General features: G+C 44.0%; 1 protein-coding gene across 1 annotated transcript; it reads right to left on the bottom strand.

Annotated features, from left to right (window-relative positions):
• Positions 1-2,306: 2,306 nt before the first annotated feature.
• Positions 2,307-10,396, bottom strand: LOC133795878 (uncharacterized). Its single transcript, XM_062233338.1, has 2 exons — positions 10,308-10,396; positions 2,307-2,802 (listed from the first exon to the last, which is right to left on the bottom strand). Exons 1-2 carry the CDS (start codon positions 10,394-10,396, stop codon positions 2,307-2,309), a joined length of 585 nt encoding a protein of 194 aa, XP_062089322.1.
• Positions 10,397-10,693: the final 297 nt, after the last annotated feature.

Here is a 10,693-nt window from a genome sequence, read left to right as displayed (position 1 = left end):
AATCAGATTTGACAACACTGCTTTTAACAATGAGGCCGAATATGAAGCATTACTCGCTGGATTGCGGTTAGCCAAGGATATAAACATAAAAGTGCTTGACATCTATAGTGATTCTCAGCTGGTGGTGAATCAGGTCCTAGGAGAGTACCAAGCGCGAGGCTTAAAGATGGTTGCATATCTGAACAAAACAAAGGATCTGTTAGCCTAGTTCGACAGATACAGTCTCCAGCAAGTACCTCGCGATCAGAATTCCAACGCGGACGCTTTGGCAAAATTGGCAAGTGTGAAGGATGCTGATACTCTGAACATAGTGCCAGTCGAATGACTATCAGTACCATGCATCCAAGAAGCAGAAACCATTCTGGTGATCCAAATGGTGGATACGTGGATGGCACCATATTTAGAGTATCTGACAAGCGGTGTGCTACCAGCGGACAAAAACAAAGCCAGGACCCTTCTGCAGCAAGCTGCTAGGTATATCCTAATCGATGGAATCCTGTACCGAAGGGGATACTCATTGCCACTCCTCAGATGTATTACAAAGGAGAAAGCCAAAGATTTGATGAAAGAGGTGCACGAAGGTTTTTGCGGGGATCACGCTGGGGGGCAAAGTTTGTCAAAAAAGATCCTAAGGCAAGGGTATTTCTGGGCAACCATGAAGGAAGACTCAATGGAGTTCGTGTGGAGATGTGACAAGTGTCAGAGATTTGCCAAAAGCCCACGAGCAGCCCCCAATGAGTTAAAGCAAATGTAAAGTTCATGGCCCTTCGCAGTTTGGGGAATAGATCTAACCGGATCCTTGCCTACAGGGAAAGGTGGTGTAAAGTATGCAGCGGTTGCCGTCGATTACTTCACCAAGTGGGCCGAGGTTGAGCCACTCGCAACCATAACGACCAAGAAAGTTCTTGACTTCGTAGTCAAGAACATCGTTTGTCGATATGGATTGCCAAAAAAGATAGTCTAAGATAACGGCACCCAATTTGACAGTGATCTATTCATGGACTTCTGCAAACAACATGGTATTATCAAAAGCTTTTCTTCAGTTGCTCATCCCCAAGAGAATGGGCAGGTCGAAGCAGTTAATAAAACACTGACTGATACACTGAAGAAGAGGCTAGAAGAAGCTAAGGGAGCATGGCCAGAGCAATTGGCTGAAGTTCTTTGGTCATATAGGGCTTCCCACCGAACAGCAACAGGTCATGCCCCATTTTCCTTGGCATACGTGTATGAAGCTATGTTGCCTGTCGAGTTGGATCCACCCTCGCACCGCAGATTAAGATACGACCAAGACTCTAATAGCCAGCTATTGATGGAATCCCTGGACTCAATCGATGAGAAGCGTGAACAAGCCTAACTCCGAGTAGCTGCGTACCAGCAGATGGTCGCCCGGTATTTCAACTCTAAAGTGCGAGAAAGAAAATTCAGTGTTGGAGATCTTGTACTCCGAAGAGTTTTTCTAAACACCCGCAACCAAGCTGCTGGAGTACTCGGGCCTAATTGGGAAGGGCCATATCAGATAGATGAGGTCCTTCACCCAGGCACTTATAAACTTGCACGCTTAAATGGAGATCTCGTTCCTCGCTATTGGAATGGAGAACACCTGTGCAAGTACTACCAATGAACAATTCTTCTTAAAGAATTGGCTTATATTAATTTTACTTTTTACAAGTTTTGAAAAAAGGGTTGGTCATTTTATGTGACTGATCGCTTATAAGTGTAAGATCTTATTGATCACTCATACAGACATGTTTAGTCCATTTATTACGAGAAATAAAAGGGATTGTGTGCAGCCAGTCATTTCTTGCCAATTATTGTATTTATTACAAGTATTTGCTCATTACGTGTGTTGTTTTGCTGTATTATAATGCTAATCATATTGCTACGAGCAGTAATGTTTGAGCAGGTTCTGGTCAAGGCAAGTGACCAAGGACCTAAAGCTCCTCGATCACTTGAGGGGCATATAAGGTACAAGTAAGCAAAGCATATCGTTAAAAGTTATGTAAACACATGAGCAAAATAAGTGAAAGCATGCTAGGGTACTTAGAGTATTTTTCAAAATTTTGTTATTTTGTTAAATCAAACCAAAGTGCTATGCTAAGTTCGGTCATGCGAACAGATGTTATAATAAGATCCAAATATATTATAATATCAAAATGTATCCTTTTACACCGCGAGCAGTCGCTGCTCGGATGTAATTGTTCAAATAAAAGTAAAAGCTGCCCATGCATCAATAAAAAATATATATTGTCTTTACATCATGACCCGTAGGTCGTGCAGTTAAGAGATAAAAAAAAAACAGGAAAAGACTAAGGAGCCGGAGGATCTTGATGAGCCAGAGGATCTTGAGGAGGGCCCTGATTGATGACGTTTGCATCCTCATTGTCTGCCCTGTCCATCCCAGAGGAAGCAGGAATCCTTGCTCTTTCTTCCTCTACCAGTCGAGCAGCACAGCGAGCGAGCTCGGCGTTTCTTGCATTCTCAGGAAGGTAGTTGAAGTTGGCACTCTGGTTGTGCTTCGAGAAATCGTAGAAGCATCGGAGAGTGGCATTCTTATACCTTTCCAAGTTGCTGGCATTGGCTTTCTTAAGCTCCTCGATCTGACCCTCCAAGGTAGTATTCTTCTGTCTACTCGCAGCCAAGTCCTCCTCGAGCTGTTTAGCCGCACAGTAATTGACGTGGTTAGACTCCTTGAACTGGTCCCTCTGATCGATGGCTTTGTCCAGAGAATTTTGCTTCTCCTTCAACTCCTCGGCCAGTTTATTCTTCTCCTCAAGCACCACTGCAAGTTGTCGGCATATTTCTCTGTGGTAGCTTTGAGTTCATCAGCGTGCAGTTGCTCCAATGATTTGGCCTGCTCGGTAATAGCACCCAAGCGGAGACGGCCGACAGTAAGGGTTAGCATTGCCTGTAGTTAGAACAGATGTTAGACTAATTGTAGAATATAGAAGGGCTGTCTCCGGAAAAAAAGATGACTTACACTGGTAAACTCGTTCAAGCCCGGTTTAAGATCAGATCGACGTCCATCGCCTCTGTCGCGGCCATTGCCTCCCGGCAGCGGTCGTGCTTTACAATTTTTGCGACCCTGTCCTTGAACGATTTGAAGGCATGACTAGTTATGTCTCCCCCAGTCGAGGCAGGATCGGCCTGCTGAGTCTGGTCGGTTAGGGCCGCTGGAGGTGGAGTCTATTCGGCTGGAGCAGGGGGAGTCTGCTGCTCGCGGGTAGAGGGTGGAGTTGTATTGGCTGAGGGCCCGTCCTCCTGGAGGCCTGCATTGCAAGGATTCTTAGCCTGAGGCGCTTTGCTTCTTTCCCCAGGGTGCCTCTTGCTTGCCTTCTTTTTGCTCGGGGGAGCCGCGGGAGTCTCGGGAGCGATGTAAATGTCGAACACGTTCACGGAGTCCATGTCTGGAAAAGAAGCAAAATGTCGAATAGTGAGATAGCATAAATGACTAAGTATATTACATCAAGAAAAGAAATAAAGAAAGATTGCCAAGTCAAATACACGAGCTATTATTACTGGTCGATGTACTATAGACTCTACTGGTCTTATACTCACTCTCTGACATGAAGAAGTCTGGACCTAAATTTGGAGCATATTTAAAATTGTCGTCCCCGTCGAATAGATGACAAGGAATTGGCAAGCTATCTAAAAGCGAAATAATTGTACCATTCTCGTCTGAAGACTCGTCCAAGTGTTCGACAGGCTCGGTGGCCTTCTTTTTCCCCTTCCCCAAGGGGGCAGAGGGCCTTTCTGCTGGAGGTGTGCCAACAGGTTCCCTAATCGTGACCCCGATTGGTCTCCATCGCGAAGGAGACACTGGTGGTTGCTGCTCGGGTTCCTCCTCGGCTGTGGCACTCCATGCTGTTGACTCCCTCATGTCCTGATGAGGGGCCAAGAGGCTAACCAAACTAAGGTTAGCCTCTGTGACCAGATGTTTGACGCTTTTCTCTACGTCAGTCATGCTGACCAAGAGGGCTGATCTCAACTCCATGTCTGGAGTTGGGTCTGGTCGCAGCCATGGGCCTGAAAGGCATTAAAAGTTTAAGAGAATGTGGAGAAGAACACTAAATAAAGAGTAACAGCCAGTGATACAAATGTTTTACCTCCTTGAGTAAAGGCCAGATTGTCCGCGATCATGTCGGTCGTGAGGAAGTACTCTTGGTAGTACCTCCCCACATTCAATATATGGGTGGTGTCAGTCAGGAAGGTTCGCCCAGTTTCCTAATGACAGAAATGAAAAAACCCCGTGCCTTCTTGGTTGGGGTTAGACTTGAGGTCAAACAAGTAGTTAACCTCATGAGGAGATGGCACGGGCCATTTTTTGTGGTTGTACAGGATATAGAGTGCTGCGAACATTCTATATCCATTTGGAGTTATTTGAAAATGGGCAACTCTGAAATAGTTGGCCACCCCTTGGGAAAATGAATGAAGAGGCAAGGTAGCCCCTGCCTCAATGTAGAAAAATGAATGAAGAGGCAGGTTCGCCCGTTGGTCTTGGTTAGGTCGAACTAAGGTCACCCCCTTGAGACTATACTTCCTGATGTAGTTGGCGATCATCCTGATCGTCACTCGGCTCTCAGGAAATAAATACCACTCAACATCTGGCTGAATGGCATGTCAGGGCTGAGCATGTCTTTGGATGTTAGGGTCAGGAGCATCTTCTCCTCGACCACTGGTCGAGGGAATTTCAGCCCGAGGAGCAGGCTGATGTGACGGATTGGGGGTTTTCTTTTTCTGGGCTTTGGTTTTAGTTCGAGCCATATTTTGAGTAAAGACAGGTGGAGTGTTTGGAGTGACACGTGAAAATGGGATGTCAGGTATCAGTGACAATGGTTGCTCCTCGTCCTCAAGTAGTTGAGCCAATAGGTCATCATCGATAGGTCTTTCTTCCCCCCACGGATCTTGCATGTAAGCTGCAAACAGAGAAAGGAGGAGATAAGACGCACAGCCTAAGAGCTTATGTTGAAAGTTGGAATAACGTTGCTTGCGTCTACGACCAGCAACATTCTAACAGAAACACTAAGTTCTATGTGAGCAGTTTGAAAAACGGATCAGAAAGCGAAAATAAAAAGTTTTTCTGGAAAAAGCTTTTTCGACTCCAAAGGGGCGGGAAAAACCCAATTTTTCAACTAGCCTAAAAATCGAATTTTTACTTCGATTTTACGCCTTAAACTTACGATCTTGACTATCAAACTGGTTCCTAACTCCTACAGAGCAAAAATACACTACCCTATCAAGCATCAATTCGTATACACACAATCCTCATGCATTTCTACCCAAGAACACAAAAAATTTCAGAACTCAAAACAGGCATGTGACAGTATGCATGTCATGTTAGAGAGCATGAAAGTTGAAGAAAATTCCCTAGATGAAGATTGGAGGTTCTGAAATGAAGCGACTTTGGGCGTGCGAACAGAGGATCTTTAGAACAAGCGATGTATGATCTTCAAAGTTTCTGAGCTCTGAGGTGAAGTTCTTGAGGGTTCTTGGCAAGAAAATGGCGAGTAAAAAGTGAAAAGGTAAATTTGAGGATTATTTATAATGGTTGAGATAAGATGAAAATGGGTAATCATGAGTTACATTTTTCAAGGCATGGGGGAGTGTAATAGCCATCAGAAGGATTACTTGGAAACTGAAAAGGCGTGATTGGACTTGATTAGGTCACCTTTTTCGAGGAAGCACGAGTGTCTCTGACAGATTTCGTGGAGCATACGAAAGGTTAGTTTCCTAAGTTTACTTATTGCTGGTCGCAATAAATAAACTTGGGGGGCAAATGTTTATCCAAAAAATAGTTGTGGATGACGTGGCAAGAATTTTCAACACATGGCAGAGATGCTGCTCTCCTATCAATTAGAGATACTTCCATATGCGGAGGTTCAAGTTTTGTATACGACCAGCCTGGTCATATACTCCGTTTATTTATGTATAAATTTGTATAGTTGTAATGATATCCAAGAATATCTCTTCATTATAACCTGAATATCCATTTATTAAGGAAAGATATGATTAATTGACTCATGTAACCCTCCTTGAGCCTATAAATAGTCAAGAAATAGCTCAAGGGGGGATCTTTTGATCTTTTTCCGAATTGTATTGCTATTATCCATTGTCTGTATTGTTTCTCTTTCTAAGGTTTATGAAGCTCAGAAACCCTAGTTCTTTGATCATACCTTTGAAGCTCAATATTAATAATAGTATCAAGTGGACGTAGGTCATTACCAATCACTGGGGTCGAGCCACTATAATCCTTGGTGTTCTTTACTTTCCATTAGATTGTTTTCTCAAGCATCGTACTAATTTCCTGTCGTATACTTGACTCCGTGTCGTTGACCAAAACGAGGGTCAACATTTATAATTCTAATATCTACTTTTTTATCTATTTGTCTTTCCCTTGATTGTTTCTTATGTGTATAACTTGCACATCAAAAATCTTAGGAATCGACTTTTAGATTGGGATAGATATTTTGATTTTGGTTATAACCAAAATTAATGTTGATTTATATCCTACCTGTTAAGTATCAGGCCTTGGACTTGGATATATACGGGATTTTGAATATTCTAAAATTAGTTCTTGTTAGGTTTTATTGTTATCCCGAGCTTCTAAGGAAGCCATCGGATTTTCAATTTTGTTAACTTCTAAGTCGTGGACCTAGTCATATCCAGTATTTTTAAATGGTTTAAAACTCAGTTCGTGTTAGGTTTATTGACACCTCGTGTTTTTTGCAAAAAACATTGGTTAATCAATTTTACTAACTTCCAGGTTTTGGACCTGGTTGTATCCAGGATAGTTTTGTACCTGGTTATATCCAGGATTTTTAATGCTTTAGAACTTAGTTCGTGCTAGATTTATTGACACCTTGTGTTTTCCTGAAAGAAAACCTCGGTTAATCAATTTCGCTAGCTTCCAAGTTTTAATCCTTCTCGGGTTGTATACCCCCTAAGTAATCAGAAAGCGAACTTTCTTGGTTGCTTTGGACAAACGATATCACGCGAACTAATACATAAATGGAACTATATGGAAGATAAGAAATACACAATGATTCATTTATTTCTTAATCAATGACTTTTATAACTAAGCCTTACGTAGATGGGTGGTATCATCATTGATAATACTTCTTTAGGTGCATAGCATTCCAGGTCTGTGGGATTGTTTCTCCATTAAGTCGAGCTAATTTGAAGGTTCCCTCATGTACGACCTCCACTATTTGATAGGGCCCTTCCCAGCTCGGACCTAAGGCACCGTCTTTGTGGTCCTTGCTTGCCGAAAAGACCCTTCGGAGTACTAGGTCGCCCAAACCAAAGATACGCCTCCTGGCCTGGGAATTAAAATAACGAGTGATTTTCTGCTGGTAATGTGTGAGTTGTCGCTGTGAATCCTCTCGTTTTTCATCAATTAGGTCGAGAGATGCACTGAGCAACTCATCATTCCGCTCCTGGTTGAATTTCTAGAGCCTGTGCGTGGTTATCTTTGTTTCGACAGGAAGGACGACCTCACTTCCGAAAGTCAGGGATAAAGGGGTATGCCCCATAGAAGTTCGGTGGGAGGTCCAGTACGCCCATAGTACCTGCGGGAGCTGCTCAGGCCAGACTCCCTTAGCCTCGTCTAACCTTTTCTTAAGGCTTGCTTTGAGGGTCTTATTCACGACCTCGACCTTCCCATTGGCTTGTAGGTAGGCAACTGAAGAGAAACTTTTAATTATGTCGTGCCTCTCACAAAACTCGATGAAGAGATCACTATCAAACTGAGTTCCATTATCAGATACAATTTTCTTGGGCAGTCCGAATCGACACACAATACTCTTGACTATAAAGTTGAGGACTCTTTTTGAGGTGATTGTTGCCAGGGGCTCGGCTTCTCGTGTCTTTTCGTTCATCAGGTAACTTCCCTATTGTAAGATACTCTACTATGGGGGTCATCTAGGTCGGCCTAGTATTGATCATCTCGACCTCCATCGTGCTTCCTGCCACACTTGGGCTCTCCAAGAATTCCAATGGTACTATGCTCAGAGTCTCGGCTTCTTTGGAGGTAGCGAGTCTCGCCAAAGTGTCAGCGTTGGCGTTCTACTCGTGAGGGATCTGCTCGAATAGGCCATATTCAAATTCTGATAGCTTTTTCTTCACTTTGGCTAGGTAAGCCGCCATCTTGGCCCCCCGCGCTTGGTATTCTCCTGACACTTGGTTTACGACGAGCTGGGAATTGCTATAGCACTGGACAACCCTGGCCTTCAATTCCTTTGCCACTCTAAGCCCAGCCAACAAAGCTTCGTATTTGGCTTCGTTGTTGGATGCCTCGAACCCGAACCGTAGCGCGAAGTGGAATCGATGCCCTTCTAGAGAGATCAATATGATCCCAGCTCCAGACTCGTTCTTGTTAGACGAACTGTCCACAAATATTCTCCACAACACCTGTACCAGTTCTCTCAAAAGCTCATCCTGAAATCTGGTGCATTCAGCCATGAAATCAGCTAGGGCTTGGCTTTTGATCGTAGTTTGTGGTATGTACAGTATTTCGAACTGGCTGAGTTTGATTGCCCATTTTAAGAAACGTCCCGATGCTTCAGGATTCTGTAATACCTGCCTTAAAGGTTGGTCGATCATGACGTGGATTGAATGGGATTGGAAGTACGACCTCAGCTTCCTAGAGGCTAGAATAAGGCAGAATGCCATATTTTCCATTAAGGGATACCGCGATTCAGCTTTTAGAAGTCTTTTGCTTATATAATATACCAATTTTTGAACTCGGTCTTCTTCCTGGACCAGCATGACACTAGCTGCATTTTCCGTAATAGCCAAATAAAGGAAAAGATGCTCCCCCGATGCTGGTTTAGACAATACTGGTGGCTCGGCCAAATGTGTTTTTAGATCGAGAAATGCCTGTTCGCACTCCTCAGTCCATTCAAACTTCTTATTTCCTCGGAGCAGGTTATAGAATGGTAGGCACTTGTCAGTGGATTTGGAAATGAACTGATTAAGGGTTGCCACTCTTCCAGTCAGGCTCTAGACATCTTTACTTGACCTGGGTGAAGGCATTTCTAATAACGATCTGATTTTGTCTGGGTTCGCCTCTATCCCCCTTGTGTTGACTATGAATCCTAGAAACTTTCTTGATGCCACTCCGAAAGTACACTTTTGGGGATTCAACCTCATGTTATATCTCCTTAAGATCTCAAAACATTCCTTCAGATCGGGAACATGGTTATCGACAGTCTTAGATTTGATCAGCATATCATCAACATACACTTCCATGTTTTTCCCGATCTGATCAGTGAACATTCTATTGACCAATCGTTGGTAGGTAGCCCCAGCATTCTTCAGCCCGAAGGGCATAACTTTATGACAGTAAACATTCGTTGGAGTCATAAAGCTAGTATGCTCCTGGTCTGCGGGGTTCAACGCTATCTGGTTATACCCAGAATACGCATCCATGAAGGACATGAGCTCGTGCCTTGTAGTGGCATCCACCAACTGATCAATTCTTGGCAATGGGAAGCAATCCTTGGGACAAGCTTTGTTTAGGTCAGAGAAATTGATGCAGGTCCACCACTTTCCATTTCGCTTTGGGACCAGGACAGGATTTGCGACCAAGATCGGATATTTAGCCTCGCGAATAAACCCGCATTTTAATAGCCGAGCTACTTCTTCTTCCAGGGCCTCAGCTCGGGTTGCACCTAGACGCCTCTGCTTTTGGGATTTCGTGGGCATGCTTTTATCCAAGTTTAGAGTGTGCATGATCACACTCGGGCTTATCCCTACCATGTCTTCATGAGACCAGGCAAATACATCTAGATTTCCTTGTAAAAATTTTATCAGCTCCGCCTTCCTCTCATCGTCAAGATTTTTCCTGAGTTAAACGATTCTTGAAGCATCTCTGGGATCGATGTTTACTCTTCGAGTTCTTCAATAGCTTGGAGCTCAGATCTACCTTCGCCTACCCGTGGATCAATATCATCACTTGGGGTAATACCCTCGCCATTGGCTTCTGAGGTTCTTCCGTTCCAGGAGCAGCCCTTACTTCTTGGGATTCCTCGCCTTCGTTCTGTATGGCCATCGTTTGCTACCCGGGTTGTGATTTTCCCTTCGTGGAAATGTTGTAGCATTCCCTGGCAGCAAGCTGATCGCCTCAGGTTGTACATATTCCCACAGATGAGGGGAACTTGATCACAAGGTGGCGGACATATGTTATGGTTTCGAATGCCATCAACGTAGGTCGACCCAAGATTGCATTGTACGTGACCAGACAATCGACGACCACAAACTCAAGAAGCTTGGAAATAGTTCGTGGTCCTTCACCCAAGGTTATCACTAACTTGATTGTTCCAATAGCTGCCGATCCCTCATCGGAAAACCCATACAGCATCATGGAGGTTGTTTTCAGCTCGGTTATGGACAATCCCATTTTTTCTAGTGTGGACCTGAATAGTAGGTTCACAGAACTTCCATTATCAACTAGTGTCCTCCTAACCCTCCGGTTAGCGAGCTGGACGGTTATGACTAGAGGATCATTATGCGGGAATTGGACATGGCTAGCATCTTCTTCGGTAAAACTGATTAGTTGTTTCTCCAATTGCTGTTGCTTGGATAAACGTTGCTCCAGAATAATCTCAACTCCGTTGTGAGATCTCAGCTCATTGATATACCTCTTTTGGGCACCTCTGCTCATGCCGGCCAGATGAGGGCCTCCGGAGATGGTTGT

This window comes from Humulus lupulus, chromosome 8 (assembly GCF_963169125.1).
Source record: "Humulus lupulus chromosome 8, drHumLupu1.1, whole genome shotgun sequence".
In the NCBI taxonomy this organism is placed as follows: Eukaryota; Viridiplantae; Streptophyta; class Magnoliopsida; order Rosales; family Cannabaceae; genus Humulus; species Humulus lupulus.
The sequence above is the reverse complement of the archived record's forward strand: the minus strand, read 5'-3'. Positions and strand labels throughout refer to the sequence as shown.

Bases quoted from the DNA above. Each gene is read 5' to 3' on its own strand.
- LOC133795878 (XM_062233338.1), bottom strand. From the start codon at position 10,396: ATGGGATTGTCCATAACCGAGCTGAAAACAACCTCCATGATGCTGTAT. The intron at 2,803-10,307 runs GTTAGTGATAAC...AAGCTACCACAG, and splicing joins GCAGCTATTGGAACAATCAA to AGAAATATGCCGACAACTTG.